Source organism: Pinus tabuliformis, chromosome 2_2 (genome assembly GCF_031772625.1).
Source record: "Pinus tabuliformis cultivar Carrire ecotype Pingquan chromosome 2_2, CPIR1, whole genome shotgun sequence".
Lineage (NCBI taxonomy): Eukaryota > Viridiplantae > Streptophyta > Pinopsida > Pinales > Pinaceae > Pinus > Pinus tabuliformis.
Window position 1 is genome coordinate 1517794 of NC_142300.1, and position 18858 is coordinate 1536651.

The window sequence follows — 18858 nt, forward strand, 5'->3', positions numbered from 1 at the left end:
GATTCCAGATTTAAAATGATTATCGTTAATAACAAGATCTAGAACAGCCAATATGATTTATCGCGCCTTGACCATAAAAAAATCATGAGAAATGCATTTAATAACACTAAGGAACTTTCAATTTAAATTTTAATTATTCCTTAGGCAATAATGTTTAATGGTAACTGAAAAATTTTAAATCTTTTAATGCAAGGGAAAAATGAATCAAAAGGGGTTAAAAGAAAAAATTCAATGGGCCATAGGCCACATTTAAATTTTTTTAACGTTAAAGCGCAAATCCCTTTTGATTTATTTTAAAATCCTTAGTCACCAAAATTTTAAAATTTTTACAATTTTTTAAATGTTTAGGATTTTAAATATTTTTTAGATTTTTTAATTGTAGAATTTAGAATTTTTTAATGTTTTTAGATTTTTTAAAACCTAGTATTTGACTATATTTCTCTACTAATGCTATTCAATTCATGGTAATGTTAAATTCTTAAAAGTAAAAGTGACATTCTCCTTTATCTTTCATTTTCATCCTTTTACTTATTTTTTTAGCATTACCATGAAATGACTCATGATGTTTGAGAGTGGTTCTAACCTCATTTGATTTCATATGGAGAAAGTAGAATTTTAGATCTCACTCAAAATCCAACAGACTTTACAGTTTTCAAGGATTTCAGGATTGGGGAGATTGCAATGCTACATTGGATTTTGTCATGTACAAGGGTATGGAACTAGTATTTAATCATGAGCACCAAGCCCTCTATGTACGTTGATGTTAGTGGCATTGGTTGTTGAACTCGCCTATCATGAGCCTACTAAAAAAAGTACTCACTCAAACAAAATCTTGACTTGACATGCTATGTTTTTTTTATCTTATTTTAATGCTTAGAGGGTGATATTGATGACGAAGATCCCACTGTAGGCAATGATTTTGATGATATGTAGGTATTTGTTGTAGCATAATTTTTTTGGATGTTGAAGGCCATGTGGAGCTTGTTTGCTAATGTATTTTCAGTTTAGAGATGGATTGCACTCGATGCTATTTTGGTTTTGTGCACCCTTACATGCTATATAAATTAGAACTTTTTCTTATTTGTGTATAAAATGGTTTGGATTCATATGGATGAACATGAATATATATGTTTTTCTTTAAAATTTGAATATTTTATGTGTTTATGGTTGACCGGTTTTTTTACCGATTTCCATCTAGTTCTGACCAATTCCCGACCTGAGGGGTCTACCAATTCAATGACCGGTCCAGTTCTGATAACTATGTTGTCAACAAGTATAAAAGTCTAGGGTAGTCGTAAGCCTCTCTTGTTAGGGTTTGCGAAGCTATAATAGCCCTCCTTGAGATAGCAAAGTTTGAAAAACAAGATTCCTTAAACTCCAATTCTTCCAAAAGGACTAGGCACTGGTGGTCACTCAAATCATTTTTCTTTCACCTTTTTCCTATTTTTCTGTCCTAACCCTAATAGCCTCCTAGGACCTAGTGCGAAAAGCATTGGGTTGGTCCAAACCAAGAGCGAGTTGGTTTATAGCTGTGCTAAGGTGTCCTCCAAGTGTCCTCATAATTTGAAGCACTTTCCACAATTAAATTTGGGGAAAACCTAAGCCCTAGCTCCAACATCATTTTCATACTTAGGTTGCTTTGGTTAGTGGCTCTTGAAGGGTCATTTCTCACTCAAAAACTCAAAGGAAGTTCATCTCTTATTGACCCTTCTTCTCATCCTTGCTTGACTTATTCATATTGTTGATAAACATCCTGAACCCTAGGCCTCGCTTGGATCCTCTGGGTATCTCTTGTCGTCCCAAACCTTTACATGTTTGTTATCCCACAAAACCCTAAGCGAGATCCTCCTATCTCCTTGGGAATCCTTGATCTAGGTACATCCCTTGTGTTGAATATCTTTTTCACCTAGGTTTAGGCCTCCCTCCCTACAAGCCTTTCTTGGGGAGCCCCTTACCTTGCTTTTGAAGCAAGAAAGCGATTATCTAAGCCTCTCGTGTGAATGGTTTTTGGAAATCATATTGTACATTATCATTGACCTCTACCTTTCTAGTGGTTTCCTTCATACCGGAACTCCTCCCATCGGTGAAAGTTCGTAAAGAGCAGGGGACATTGACTGAGGTGACAGTGGGTCCTTATCCTGTTGTTGTCACTTGGTCTAGTAGTGGTCCCTTTGGAACCCCTCATAGGACCCATGCTAGATTGTGTGGTAACACAACCATTGCAATTCAAGTAGGACTCCCTTATTCTCTTTACCTAGTATCTCTTCTCATCAAGGTTTTCCTTCGTATTTGGTTGCCCCAACTTTTTTGCCTTCCCTTCTCTCTCAAATGTAGCAAGCATTTGCTAACCATTGTCTCTAGCGCCAATGAAGTCCAATCTCAGCAACCAATCCTTGTGTGTAGATACACATCAATTAAAGCATTTATTGTTAACCACCTGGATAGTGGATTGCAAACCCCTGTGGTGCGTGCTATGAAAATAAAATTGATAAACCACCTGGATATGGATTCAATCTCCTGGACAAAGTAATACCCCATTTGAACCCTAGGTGAAGACCTATAATTGAACTTAGGGGAGTAAGTGAATCATTATGGTGCTTACTGCTAGAGGGCAATTGATAAACCATCTCAACAATAGACTCCATCTCTGAGTGTTTACCAAGCCATTGGTGTGAAGTTTCCCTTGAGAAAGCATTCCCTCAAACTTTGGATCTAACTCGGGCTGCAAGAAAGACTGTGATGTAGTTGCCCTATGGATGGGTAGAGAGTGGAAGTCCCTCCTTCAGTTTCAAACCAATTTGACGCATTCAAGTAAGTATATTTATGCATATTTGGATTATGGGCTATGATAGTCCTTGTTACGTTATTGATTGTATATGATCTTGAATAATCATGATTGAATGCCTGTAATTCATTGTCATATTCATTTGTAGCCACCTTACATGCGGTTGAATGAATGTACTCGAATTGTGCTAGCAAAACAAGGTGATAGACTGTGAGTTTTTGCATTATCATGGTATTGTTGTGACAAATGGTTACAATGGTTGAAATATAATGAGATTGCACTGTTTGAAAGATAGACAGTGGATCTTTTTGAATGGTATGCACTCTTATAGATCTCATGATTGATGGATTCATCTCTCATTGTAGAAGTTTAACTAGCCCTGCTCTAGGCAACAGGGTTGAACTATCTCATATGTTTTCATCAAACAATGTGTAGTTTGTGTAAATCGGTCATGGGGCCATGTTGGAAAATGCGAAGTGGCAACTATTAATTTCAATTTTCCTTAACCTTAATACTTGCTTGTGAACTTTACTATTCTTCTTGTGTTTCCTTATTAAATTTTTTTCATCAAACAAATATCAAGAACAGAAACAGTAACAACAAAGGATACAGAAATTAGGCTCTCAGCCAGGGCAAAACCCCTCCAAGGGGAAAACAGGGAAAACTCTTCTCTTCTTATAGAATTTGTTTCAAATGAGACAACAAAGACCCAAACGCTAAACCAAGTCCTCCTCCAAGTACCAAGTCAACCCTTCCAACAAGTCCTTCCTTGATCTAGCACCAACCAGCGTCAAACTGCAACTTCGACCTCCCAGCTTCAATATTTCTACTTTGGCCTTCTAGCTGTTGCAGAAACCCTAACTCGGCCCTTCAAGAGGTCTTCCTTGATCAAGATAGCTCCTTCCAAGGTCAACAAAGTCAAACCAGAATATCTTGCTCTCCCAGCGATTTGATACTGATACTGCAACTCGAACTTGCAAATTCGACATTCTTGGAAGCTGTAGAAACCCTAATCCGTCGCATGTGTGAGAGAGAGAAACCCCAAAAACAAGATTTCCTTCCTTTCTTCTTATGGCACTTCACTATCTTCTCTTGCTTTCCAGCTACAGATCGAACTTCCTTCTTGAGATCAAACTACTCCTTTATATAGCCTTTCCAAAGGGTCAAATTCCCTCCTTTAGGCCAACTTGAAGCTACCAGGGTCGACTTGTACTTTTGGAGGTTCTAAGACTTTCTGGACTCAAAATTGATTCTTTTAAAAGATACATTTTGCCCAAAAGGATCTTATAAACAGATGTTGACTCCTTTGACTCATGACAATAAATCCTATGACCTAACAAACCCTAGAAGCATGAAGAATATGCTTTTACCTAAAAGACCATCAATAATGAGCATGAAACCCATGCTCTTCTCTTGTTTGTTACATAGAATACATATTGAAATGAGTACAACAACAATTATGAAAGCCGAAACTAGTTACATTTCTAACACTCCCTCTTAACTAGGGAGGTATTCATAATTGTACAATTAATATAACACCATTCTCAAACTGAAGAGTTCTTATAAGAAGAGTCGGATTGATAAGCCAACTGTAAGCATTGTTATTATGACCAGCACTATCTATGAGGCCTAACTAGACAAGTTCTTCTTCATTCATGTTGGACACCCAATCCTCAATGGGTTAGTGTGGAAGCTGAATGGACAAAAGGAGTCCAAGAGACCTTGGGATGTGAAACCCAATGATCACAACAATGTACTATAAATGTATATCAGTTGTTAATAAAAATTGTACTGTCATGTTTTATCTTTCCTATTTGTGGTTTGCCCATGTGTGTTTAACATGGTATCAAAGCGGGCGTACTCCTGCCCTGCTTCAATTTGAGCCTCTGGTTTTGTATCATTTCTCTGTGTGTCACTTCTGCCCTCTACTCATTAGAATTGATACCATACCCTCTGCTACTCGGAATTGTTATCAGCAACCGTCTCTCTTTTAGATTCTGCCCTGAAGAGCGATCTATCTGACCATTTGCGTGTTGGCCTGACAAAAACACCTTTGTTGATTCTCTGAATGCTCAACACTCATTGTGGTAGCTCTGCGCTCAAATAAGGCCTGGATCAACACCATTAGAGGAATCGCTTTCATCCTGGGAAATTTTCATGGTTGACGTGGTTGCTATTTCTCGAGACTGTTTGCTAAAGTGACCTCCGCCAGAAAGATAAGATGTCACCATAGAAGCTTCATGTAATGCAGTTGGGAAAAGGCACTGCTCAAATTGGTACTGCCTCAGCCGAGGACCGTCCCATGGTATAAACGCTCCTCCATACTACTCCGATACAATGCTACGCTGGTATATAACGTTGTCTCCACGCTACGCTGGTATATGACGCTGTCCGGTATGATATGTGGCCTTCCATGTGTTTTATGGTCTAATCAAGCTCAACATTTAGTTTTCTACATTTACTTGTTCAGTTCTATGCCTAATGGTGATTATAGATTCCTTTAGCCGTTCCATTTTATTGAGCGCACTCTACACATGTCAGTGCTGTCAAATCTGGCGGATTTGAATGCGGATAGATGGGTCAAATCTATACATCAGTCGGCCCTCCTCACTGTGGCTACGCTGGATATCACAGCTCCGGTTAATATGCTAGTATCAACTCCCATTGCAAACACTGCCCATACCATACATGCGTTTGCTGCATATACATGTATCCACCTCCATAGAACACGGTTCACCGAATGCTGCTTCCCTACGCATTAATACTCCCTCTCTCATCATTCATACCACCGCTCCATTCAAATACCATCACACCACAACTGTCCATATACGTTATATCAGCGTTGTCCCGGCTGACATCTCATTGAAAACGTTGGCCTGGCATCTCATGCCGTTTTAATATGTAACGCTGGTTTTGATTTAAAACGAAATCTCAGAATTCCTATTCTGGCTTGGGCATTTTATCTTCCCAAGGAAACCTAACGCTCCTGCGCACTTGAGCTCTGCCAATTTGCTGACATTAATGATTGCCACCGCTCTGCTCCATTGAATCGTTTGCAGCTTGTCCCAACGAATTTGTATAGTCGAATCTAGCCTACAAACCGATCCATCAACAATAAGGGGACACTCATATCACGGTCACTTGTAATATTTGAGAAAATTTGGCGTCGACAGCAGGGAATAAAACCTGCTTCCCTTGCATGGGACTTGCAGCATGATTTTGGCGTGATGGAAATCTGCAAACACTTAAGCGTTCTAGTGACAGTTGTGTGGGAACCGAAAATGAAATAATCAGTCATTCTTGAACAGAAGGTTGCGGTCTTTCCTATTCCCCATTGCGCTTGCTGAATAACATCGAGACCTTGGCAGAAAGGAACAATTCCTCTCTACTGGATAGCAGAAGGCTTCTCAAAACCATATGCATAAAATCCTCTTTAGAGGTTTTCCTAAAGCCCCATGGAGTCGAACGTTTCATTAACTTCCTCCCAGGTAGAATAAAGTTCTTCTCCTCCAAGGAAACTCTACATGTTCTTTTCATATTTCTTGGCATCGAAGTTGTTTTCGGCCTGCTCCACAGCTGCCATTTCCAGTTTTACTTTGTATTTTCGCCCTTGATCTGAAAAAGAACGCTGAAAGGAAGATTTCTGTAATCAAAAAAAGCCGAAGAGAATAGAATATGTTAGATTACCTGGGCATCGTATCAGCGCTCGAGTAATTTCAATCCCTCTGTCTATGGCGAAGTCTACTTTCTGAAGCATCACCGCTCAACCATTTATATTGTTGAAATCTAGTCTCCGTGTACCTCCAATTTTTGAAGGACGAATGGTATGGTGATGGTATTGAAGAATAGTATAGTGTTATATGCTTTATAATACATGTTGGAAACCATGCAATGTAAATCTGATATGCGATAAGGACTGTGCTCAGCGTATGCTACAAAATCAGTGAACCTTCAGTGACCTGTGCGTTGTCACCTGTGAGCTGCATTGATTCTCCTGCTTCTTTGAAAGAGAAGAAATTTGCAGATGATGCTTTGTTTGATTATATTTTCTGATTTGGAGTGCGTTAATCTGTTTTTCGTTAGAGACTGTGCCTAAACTTAGGTTAGGCTCTAGCTGTTATATGCGTTGAGGTCATATTAAGAACCAGTCATTACTGCTCATGGTTGGTGTGTATGTTGATTGCGCTGGATAAGGGTCCTGGTATGGCATATGCTTTAGCCTTGGATGATTTATTAAGTAGAACTTTGTTCACAGTATTGTTAAATTGTTGAGTTTGCAACGCGGTGGAGCACCTTTTTATTTGATTGCATTCATTGTTGGAAAATGGCCGATGGAGTGTTGGAATTACTAAACAATTTAATACATTCTACTGTCAATAGTACAATTATGATTGATAAATCAATTCTCAGAGACATTCAAACCTGTCTACAAAATGCACATGAAAAGATAGAGTTTCTGCAACTTGAATCACAACTACAGCAGGAAGAATTGCAGCAATGGAGTCATCATTCTGAACCTGTTTCTGTTCAGAACATTGAAACAGAATCCCATAAGCAGCAAGTTGATTCAAATCCAGTGCCCAAGGAAGCAGCAAAGTCACATGCAGATGCAGAAGTTCAGTCTGCACTTCCCAAGCCCATCATCAGACCTTGGGAACAGCTTGTCCACAACAAGCACAGAACTGATCTTGGATATGACAAGGACTTGTCCTTTCATATTCCAGACTATGCCAAGCCCATTCAGTTTCAGAGTGTTGGATTCATTCATGACAGTTCACCTGCTCCTCATGACAGTTTAGCTTCAGCTGTTCCAGATTCTGCCCCTCTACCACAGCAGCGACAACAACAACAGATTGTGAAATGCCAACACTGTGACCGAGTTGGCCATTTGAAAGATCATTGTTTTGATCTTCATCCATGTAAGCACTATCATAAAACCAGTGATTCTTCAAACAGATGCTTCAAAAATAAACGTCCTGCAAGAACAAAGATTCATCTTGGATGGATCGCTTATTGGCAATGGGCATCAACAACCAAGAAGATATTCCAAACACATGTCAGAATTTGTTCCAGAGTATTGAACAGTCTTGCAGTTGAGTTTTCTCCATCATCTCACCTTGTATCTGACAGGGGGGGAAATGATGGTCATCTACAAGCTTCAAAGCCACATCAAGCGAGCCTGAGCCACAACCTGCCACACCAGTTTCAGAGTTGTAGCCAGAGACAAAGATGCCCATGAACATGCCTTCAGTCGGTAATCTGGGACACTTCCTCTAGCAGAAGACTTCAGCTTCTTGCCAGTTTCGGAAGAATTCTAGGAACAAAATTGAGAACACTTCCTCTAGCAGAAGACTCCAGCTTCTTGCCAGTTTTGGAAGAGTTCCAGGAATTGCATTAAGCATTCCAGAGTTGTTGGTCATCCTTAAACCATCACAGGTTGAGACTTCCCTTTTCAGGTTGAAGTTCTCCCTTTTATGCGGGGTGAGACCTCCCTTTCATGGTTGAAGGTTTCCCTCTTTAAAACAATAGGAGCACTTCCTCTAGCAGAAGACTTCAGTTTCTTGCCAGTTTTGGAAGAGTTCCAGGAACTGCACTAAGAGTTCCAATGTTGGTGGTCATCCTTAAACCACCGCCCTTTATACCAACATTTCAGAGAGCACATTCAGCCTTGTGCTGCCATGCATTTTTGCACATTTTGTATTACAGCTCTCTTCTTGGACTCATACATAACCCTTCGGATTAGGGGGGGGAATGTTGGACACCTAATCCTCAATGGGTTAGTGTGGAAGCCGAATGGACAAAAGGAGTCCAAGAGACCTTGGGATGTGAAACCCAACGGTCACAACAATGTACTATAAATGTATATCAGTTGTTAATAAAAATTGTACTGTCATGTTTTATCTTTCCTATTTGTGGTTTCCCATGTGTGTTTAACAATTCAAGAGCATTATGCTGGGAGGCTTTATGTGATACCGCCTCAAACTAAAACGTTCTCATAAGAAGAGTCAAATTGATATGCCAACTGTAAGCATCATTATTATGACCAGCGTTGTCTCTGAGGCTCAACTAGACAAACTCTTCTTCATTCAAGAGCATTATGCTGGGAGACTTTATGTGTGATACCACACTACCGCTATAAGGCACATACCCCATCCGAATGTTCACAAGGTATGTACTTTTAGGACTATTCTTATCTTGGATTCCTAATCATGTATCCTCAAAGAATATTAGTCCCCTTCGACCACTCTTATCTTGGATTCTTGTCCCATCCTCAAAGAATGTCGGCACCTTTCCTTTCTTGGATGCTTTATCATCAAGGAAACCATGGATGCTTTATCGTCGAGGAAACCACGGATGCTTATCTAATCCTTCACCATTCTCTCTCCAAGGCCTTCACTTAGACTTACGGTTGTTACTCCTGGTCAAGTGCATGATACATGAAGAAGAGAATGCACATGTGATATCCATCATTACTCCCTCTCAACCAAAGAAGACATCTCTAGTCTCCTTTTGATTAAAGAATAGATCCCTGCTCCTATTCAAGGAGATTCCTTTGCTCCCTCTCAAAACCACAGGAGATTCCAAACTTCATTTCAATAGTGGAAGCCAACACCACAAGCCTTATAGCTTATCATCATGAGAGTTTCAACTACTTGTTCTTCATAGCTACATGGCTCCCTCTTTCCATCGCATCTCTTGTATCGAGATTTCTTCTTTCCGAGGTATTATGGAGCCATCTTCACTCTTCAATCTTGTGACAGGATCCAAGTCATCTTTCTTGTTTATCACTTTCATCTTGTCATGAAGGCATTGTGTTGAGCCTTTCCAAACTTCAAGCTAATCATAGTTTTTGCATGAAAGTGATCTCCCTTGTTGACCTTCAAGTTATCTTCTTGAACTGCTACCTTTCAATTCAAGATGAGCATATCTTGATTTCACAGTTGTCAAGTATCATATATTGAGCTTCCCTCAACATACTTCATACATTCCATCCATACAGTTGAACTTGCCTCAATTATCATCATGTATTCCTGCAACATCCTTCCAAGTAGCAAAATAATATGTTAACCAGATAACCAACAATAATTAAAATTAGACTTACCTCATCATGATGACCTTCTTGTCCAATCAACATCCTCATGGTCCATCTCCATATGAATGTTCCTTCATGCATCAAAGTGCCCAAGGATCAAACTTGATTACCAAGTTAAAACTTTCTTCTGGAGATTATACTGGATATTAATCATTATTTTATATATTCTAGAGAAAGTCTTAATCCTTTATTTGTCCTTAAGTAAGTCAACTTCTTTTCTTTAAACATCATATAATCAGACTATGCATGTTACAAGATTTTGTACATATAAATCTTATCCAAGAGTCACTTTCAATATGCATTCCTATGCTTCTTATTCTATCATCTAGTTATATGTCTCATAATGAGCCCACAACCTGACCCATTACATTCCTTCATCCCTTTAAAGTATTGTTTCCATACTATATGGAATGTATACTAACCTTGTCATAATGCTTCTTCCAAGAACCTTCCAAAATGATGGTTCTTCCAGGATCATGATGATCCACCTAAGCAAGATGACTGCCTCTAACATAATGTTAGATAATGCCTGGATGAACAATATGCAAAATGGTCTATTTATCTATAAAGACTAGATGATTTCTACAAAGCAACTTAACCAAGTAGACTCTAAGTATACTACATGCTTTTCTCTATGATGCTATACAAAATCAAGACTCTTCTAGAGTAAACAACAATGTATACTATTCTAAATGAAAAACCAATTTCACAAGGAACTTGACAGAGAGGATGCCTTCTTTAATAGTAGAGATCTTTGACTTCTTTCTTCAGCTTCTTCTCAAGTTCTCCCACTATCTCAGATTCATGAGCTTCGCTTCTTTCCTTTCTTTTGTTATTCTGTTGGTTTGGACAGTCCCTCTTAAAGTGTCCATATTCATTGCACTTAAAACATTGAACCTTGGACAGATCTTTCTTCTTGGACTCCCTGAACTTTCCCTTCTTTAGCTTCTTGACTCTAGCTAGAAAGGCTTGAGACTATTCATCTGATCCAATATCATCCTTTACCTTGATCCTAGATTCTTTCAAAATGCATTGAACCCACAACTCATCAAAAGGAGTTGAATCTTTCTTAGAGTAGATGCTTGTTGCAAAGTTGCTCCATTCTGGTGGCAATGCATTTAATACACAGATGATCATTTCCGAATCAAAAATTGTCTCTCCAAGCCCCTGCAAGTGATCTCTTAATTAAGGAATCTTCACCAAAAAGGATGTTATGTCCTCATCCTTTGATTTCTTCATTTTAAAGAGTTTATTCCACAAGGACATCTTTTGTCTTGATGTACTTACAGAGTACAAATTCACTAGCTTGTCATACATGGCCTTAGAAGTTTTCAAATTTGCAACAAATGGAACAAGAGGATCCTTAATGGATTCAACTATGATCCTTTGTGCCCTTACTTCTCCTTTCTTGTACTTTGCTAGTTCTTGAGTCTTGTCTTTGCTAGGTTCAGTAATTTCACCAGTAACATATTCCATTACCTCATGTTCTATAAGAGCCAAGTTAATCATTTTCTTCCATGCTAGGAAATTTGATGCTCCAACAAGCTTGTTGCTTTCCTTGCAGAAAGAACCCATATGACCTGTAGATTCAGACATGGAGTAGTAATATGACACTTAATAACCAAAATTCTTCTCTTCCTTGATGATGTCTTCAACTTTCTTGATGCCTCCAAGATCTTTGAAGAGACTTCAATAATGTCCTTGAAAGATGTTTCCTAGGATTCTTCCAACAACAACTTTCAAGAGTGATGAATGATACCAAGATTTTGTACGCTTCCTTCAAAGATGACTTTAAATAGATCTCTTTCCAAGCAAGATCAACAACCTTCTTGTAGTCTTCCTCTTCAAGCTTTCTTCTAATGAGACCTTTCTTCTAGGTCAATAGGTTTTCCTTTTCTCTTTTGCAAGCCCTTCTTGTGTCCACAAGATGATCCTTCCAGTTGCCTTCTTGTTCACTTTAGCTCTAATACCATGTTGGAAAATGCAAAGTGGCAGCTATTAATTTCGATTTTCCTTAACCTTAATACTTGCTTGAGAACTTTATTATTCTTCTTATGCTTCTTTTTTAAATCTTCATCATCAAACAAAATCAAGAACATAAACTAACAATAGAGGGCACGGAAATTAGGCTCTCAACCAAGGCAAAACCCCTCCAAGGGAAAAACCTGGAATATTGTTCTCTTCTTATAGAATCTGTTTCAAATGAGACAACAAAGGCCCAAACCCTATACCAAGTCCTCCTCCAAGTATCAAGTCATCCATTCCAACAAGTCCTTCCTTGATCTAGCACCAACCAGCTTCAAACTGCAACTTCGACCTCCTAGCTTCAACACTGCTACTTCGACCTACGACTTCAGCCCTGTAGTTGCTATGGAAACTCTAATTCAACGCTTCAATAGGTCTTCCTTGATTAAGATAGCTCCTCCCAAGGTCAACAAAGTCAAACCAGAATATCTTGCTCTCCCAGCTACTTGATACTGCAACTCGAACCTGCAATTTCGGCGTTCTTGGAAGCTGTTGAAACCCTAATCCTTCACACATGTGAGAGAGAGAAAGCCCAAAAACAAGATCTTCTCCTACTTTCTAGCTACAGATCAAACTTCCTTCTTGAGATCGAACTTGTGAGTGAGTCCCAAATGAGGTCAAATTGCTCTTTTATATAGCCTTTCCAAGGGGTCGAATGCTACCAGGGCCAACTTGTACTTTTGGAGGTTCTAGGACTTTCTAGACTCAAAATTAATTCTTTTAAAAGATACCTTTTGCCCGAAATGGTCTTATAAGTATAATGTTGACTCCTTTGACCCGTGACAATAAATCCTATGACCTAACAAACCCTAGAAGCATGAAGAACATGCTTTTACCTAGAAGACCATCAATAATAACTTTTTCTTTTCTTCTCTTGTTTGTTACATAGAATACATATTGAAACAAGTACAACAACAATTATGAAGATTGAAACTAGTTACATTTCCAACAGGCCATGCTCTTATCTCCTCTCATTTGCTTTGGTGTATTTCAGGGCTCGCTAATATCCAACTTTTTATTTTGGTCATGGAATGGTACTTTGAGGGTCGAATTTTCGGGCCTAGTCCATGTTTACCAGGAATATTGGCGTTTGTGCTATTTCCCTTTGCCTTGGAAACTTTCCATATTCCCTATTCCTTAGCACATTAGTAAAATCCAAAAATTTGGGGGTGCTGGCAGGGAGAAGCCTATGTTGTAACAGCTCAGATCTCTCAAGCACTACATTTCCTTCTAAAGTGGAAATCACATCTGGGGGTGTCATTCCTCATGGCTTTGGATTTGATCTTTTCAACCTTCACATGGGGCTCGCACCGCATAACATAGTAGGGGCCCGTGCCAATCACTTCACGTGCAACATAGGTCCAGGAGTCTGAGCACCTAGGGGTGGCAAGGCAAGCAACTATTTGTAACACCCACATGCAACTTGGATTGGATATGGAAGTTGACCCACCAGTAGAACTGTCTACTAGGTTATCCGAAGATCTTGGGTTGGCAAAGGTTTTGCGCCTTTTGCGCAGGCCCAGATCCACCCTTGGCCAGGTTTCATATTGTATCCGGGAATCGAAACTTCCGAGGATGGCAAAGAATTGTTCACCTCCTAAGAGTCTGGAAGCTCATAGGCCTAGACAGCTCCCTTTTTACTTTTGTGTGGGGAGGCGCAACGCATAAGTAATATCGGGGCCCATAATGCATGTTGTACTAGCTTTGAATCCAGAGATCCGAGGTTGGCGAAAGGTACATGTCTTTCTATAACCCAAATAAAGAGTAAGTCAGATTCGTTCTTGGTGATGGAGCGCTAGCCCACCAACAGAACCGTGTCATTGTGGAACCCTTCACCAAGCTATCCGAGGATCAAGAAGTTGCACAATTGCGCAAGTTTGGATGTGGTCAAGGCTGGATACACTAATACCACGGTGGAATGTTGGTGTGGCAGAGACACGTGGCCGGATCAAGTACATGTGGATGCCACATGATAATATAAGGGTGACATGGCTGAGATGACATGGAATAACTTTCAATCCGAGACTCGGATTGAGTATCCGAGGGTCAAGAAGTTGCACAATTGTGCAAGTTTGGATGTGGTCAAGGCTGGATACACTAATACCACGGTGGAATGTTGGCGTGGCAGTGCCACGTGGCCAGATCAAGTATATGTGGATGCCACATGATAATATAAGGGTGACATGGCTGAGGTGACATGGAATAACTTTTGATCCGAGACTCAGATTGAGTTAAATTTTATATCGTTAGAAAGCTCTTGACAAACTGATCACCATGGTGATACCAAAATTAAATTCCACAAATATCAAAAAACAAAGTTTTTGCTGATCCATCTTCACAACAAATCTTGGAGATCAGGTCAAAAGGACGAGATAACACTTACCACAAGACGAGATAACACTTACCACAGCCCAAAAAAAGCCAAAAGGGTGGAAGGGAGTGTTACATGGCAGTTCTCGACCATTATTTGACTTTTATCTTATTTAATTAACCATGTCATTATGGCATGAATATCACTTTTTCTCCTTTGTTGCTCTTCATCAACGGGTGCACATCTCTTCTTAAATCGTTCTCCCAATTAGCCCACATTTCGTCTCTTCTTCTGCTGTTCTCCTCTCCTACTCTTTCACAGTATCTCTCGGCCACATGCGGGACAGAAACCTATTAGATTATTGGGATACAGTCGCAGGTTTTCAGAGCTATCTTCCTCTAACCCTAAACACTAACTCAGTAATCTGATAGATAATTCCGAAATATAAGAACACTTACAGAGCAGCAGCGATGGAGAGCCATCTGAGAAAAGTTGCGTCTGCAACATAAGCCTCACACATAGGCACTGCTTGTACGGCTGCATCGATCGGGGATGCCATCGCTGCCATTTCTGTACAAATTTGAAGCTTTCACACAAATGTTCAGCGATCTCTCAGGACGGTACTTCATTAATTCTTTGCGTATGTATATCAAAAATTCAAACCGGAGTCTTGATGTGGCCAAATATCTCTCTTATTTTATAATAGTTGGCGTAATGTCACGGAGAAAAGTTCGATTGGATTGAATTTTTATTAATTTAAATTAAAAAGTAAAAAATAAGAATAAAATATATATATATATATGTTTTGAAATTTTATACTGAATTAGTATAATAAATTTTAATTTGGGTTTGGAGTATGTTAAAAATTGTTTTTATTTGGTTAAGAGTTTTTTTAGGAGGTAAGGACATAGGTTAGCAGTGTTTTATGGATTATCAACTAGTAATTCTAAGTAGTTTGATTTTCCTTATAAAGGTGATGAGTTAGCTTACATTGATAACCCAAGTAGTAAGTGTCCTCAATGTTTTTGTTTGACAACTGAGTTATGATAGGTTTTCCACTATGTAAAACATATGATGTATTTTAACTTTCTTTTTATTAGTATGGTCTACTTGAACTCAATGTTTATTAAATGCTATGAGGAATTCAAAAAGTTTACATGGAAATCTCTTTGGTATTATGTCTTTTATTATTGGTTATTGGTAATGTGAATTGATTATAAAACTAAATAATAATATTAAATAAAATTTCAAATAAAATAAAGGTTTATGTTTTTTTATAGAGATTATAGGTTTAAATTTTTAAGGGTAGAGTATGTATAGTTTCATTAACAGTGAAATGGAGGTGGATCATTTATGTCATACACGAATTAGGTGTATCACTTGGCCATGACCTTGAAATTAGATTATTATTATTACTTATAATTTCAATTTTATAATATTAGTTTTTATATTGAGTTAAAGTTACATGGAATAAATGATTATAATGGACTTTTTCTTCAACTTTGCATTGTAAAATGCATCTTATTTCTCTCCATATACAAAATTCTGTGAACAAATGTTTTCACAATCCATACAATGAAACATCTTAGAATTGTTTCATAGCCAAAGATTCCCTACATAGGACCTATGTGATGGCCCAATGCCCCACACATAGCCTATGAACCCTAAAGGAAAATGTTATGGAATAAAGCATTGTATTTTGACCCTGGATCATGGCCTATTGCTTAGAACCATACATATTGTCCCACACTTAAAATGGACACCATATCCACTCATACAAAAAATAAATTATATTTATAGATACAGAAGTTTTTCATATTATATATTTCATTATGAAGAAGGTTAAAAGTTTTGCAATTTCAATCTTTTTCCAATTTGCCATCACCAAAATTCAATGAAGTAATCTTATAGTAGTATTTTTTTTAGAATATAATTTGGTGCCCCTACCCATTCCCTAGCTAAGCTATTATCTAAGGAATTCAACCATTTATAGGTTTTACGCCCTCATTTATAAGAGACTATGATAGCTTTACCTATGAAATTTGAGATTTTAACCTTAATGACCAAGACATTTTAGTGAGTTTAGATGTAATTTTTATTTTCACCAAAATCCCAATCTCTAAACCTCTTGACATCATTTTTGAAACTTATCACTTGAATACCTTAAACCTTATTAAGATTCACCTTAACTCTACCTTCTTTAGCTCTAAAGGTAAATCTTATAAACAAGAGAAGGCCATTGCAATGGGATCTCCATTATCCCCCGTAGCAACTGACAACTTTATGGATCATTTTGAAGCTCTTTCCCTTAAGAATTATCCTCTCAAACCCAAATGGTGGTTCTTATTTGTGGTTGACACTTTCATCATCTAGCCCCATGGCATTTTCAACATAAACTCATTATGTGATCATCTTAACCTCTTACCCCTTCACATTCAATTTAAAATGGAAATAGAACGGAACAATTTTTTTTATGTGGTTCATGAACCCCGGAGATTGATGACCACTACGTCCATGGAATATTTGTACCGAGTAGATCCACCCGAAGGGATCACTTCCTACTGACTCAACCACGGAGCCTGACCCCAAGAGTGTCAAGAGCATTCTACACGTGACCTCTCAATAGCAAAGGTGTTTTAACGATGAGGACTCAATTAATTGAGTTAACCCTTAGGGCTTAAATTGAATAGGACAATTATATACCCATTTTAGATATTTTAGTTGTGTGTCAGCCTAATTGTACCCTCTTTCATCAAGTTTTTTTGAAAAAAAATAATCGTACATATAGATAGCTCCATGCCCATTCTCATTGCCACCTTACAAAAAAAAATTGTGTTCCTCAAGACTCTCATATCTAGAGCTACTTAAACCTCTACCTCCCATCACTTCAACAAAAATGGCACCTGCCTCACCAATGCCATTCAAGCAAATATCCCATATCAACAAAGCTTTATGAGCTACCCTTCAACCGAAAACCATGAACATTGAATCCACATCTCTCTCCCCATGTTATCTCTCTTAAATTTATGGTGTCACTAACCAATTATCCAAAATCCTAGCAAAAAATATTATTAAAACTTTCTTCAAGCCACATATAGCCCTCAAACAATTATTCAAATGTGTCAAATAAATCTCACCCCTTTGTCTCTCAAGGTGTTCATCAAATTCCATCTTATTGTGGAAAATCCTACATTAGTGAGAGTAATTAGTATATTCAAACTCCCCTCAAGGAACATATTACTAATGCCTTTTACAACCACCTATCTATGAAAATTTCTACGAATTTCCTATTGCAACAACTAGAATTAATTCTTCTAATTGTGAATTAATTATGTAGTTTATTGTTATGACAACAATGAATTAATCACCCTGCAATCTTCACAAATAAAATATTGTGGAAAATAAAAGCATTGGAAACTAAGAAATGCTAGTATACATACATAAAAATGACACTGTTATTTTTTGACAAAAGTCCCCAGAAAACCAGTTGCAACAGCTGAGGGTTTATATTATTATTATGCGGCAGAAATTCTAAGTACAATAAAATGTCATCAAACTGGAGATTTTGTCCAATAGAAACATTGGCAAAAATATACTGAGGGATTTTACTCTCTTTCCGAACAATCTCGGCACCTAACTGCCTCTGAAAAGCAAGTTGTCCACCTACTCTGCACAGGCCTTGCATCACCCTAGCGCAGACCTTCACACACTTGGCCTGGAACTGCTACCAATCTAGTCGTTTTGCTTGTTGCTGACTAGGAAAATGTTTCTTCGACCCTCTGAAAAATCTTCCCGACCTCTGGAACTGAAAACGTCCTCCCCTTTAGTGAAATCGAATTGTTATCTTGAGGCTCTACATTGTCCCTACGCAGCCTCCTGGAGATAAATTTCGGCCTTCTCTTTCTGGCTCTCCGGAACTAGAAAACTTCCTCTGAATCATTGCTAACCTCTTATACCACTTGTAACTCACCTCCTAGCTCGATCTCCACTATTGAATCACTCCTGCACTTAGGAATTCGAACTGCCTGGGCAACTGAGTATCTGCACTGGTGTGTTCTCCATCTACCCATCGACCTCTTCTTATAATCTCCAGTTGGGACTCCAACGACCAAGATTAAAACTTAATCGATGGCTGAGATCATCTCCAAGTCAATCTGTGTGAGTTTCTAGATGATTCACACATTTCTCAATTAATTCCTATTAATTAACCATTTTTCCTAAGTTAGGAAATTTTTAATTATGGTCAATTAATTTAATTGGGCTATCTCTAGGTGGAATTTCTAAAAACCATTTATGGGTTTTAGAGAACTCCTGTGTTTTAGCCTCTCCACAAAGTTTCAAGACTAGAACACCATCTGATGCTACAAAAATTAACACTGTCTAAATCTACTACACTCTCATGAATCTAAGCATTTAGTTTGCTTTGACCAAACCAAAATTCTAGCATCCACCCCATTACTCTTGTTGCATCAAATAAGTCCTACAAATTGATATGCATCAAAACAATCTTAATTAAGAAGATGACTATGAACTTAGTTAATCCTCAAAGTATGTAATCCACCAACTTTACTAATAAGTTTCATCATTTCTACTCATTTATTCTCTTTTATTCTAAATTGCAATAATCAATTATAATTATTCCTC

General features: G+C 38.2%; 1 protein-coding gene across 4 annotated transcripts in view; it reads right to left on the reverse strand.

Annotated features, from left to right (window-relative positions):
• Positions 1-14909, reverse strand: part of LOC149191246 (cold-regulated 413 plasma membrane protein 2-like) — a 153436-nt gene extending 138527 nt beyond the window's left edge. The window contains exon 1 of one of the 4 annotated variants that reach the window (XM_089406206.1): positions 14673-14908. In XM_089406206.1, coding sequence (XP_089262332.1) covers positions 14673-14782 — 110 coding nt within the window. In that variant the 5' untranslated portion in view covers positions 14783-14908. Of the gene's footprint in view, positions 1-14308; positions 14647-14672 lie in introns of those variants that run through there. The other 3 variants (XM_089406205.1, XM_089406207.1, XM_089406208.1) reach the window with 3 other exon arrangements.
• Between the last annotated feature and the right edge of the window lie 3949 nt (positions 14910-18858).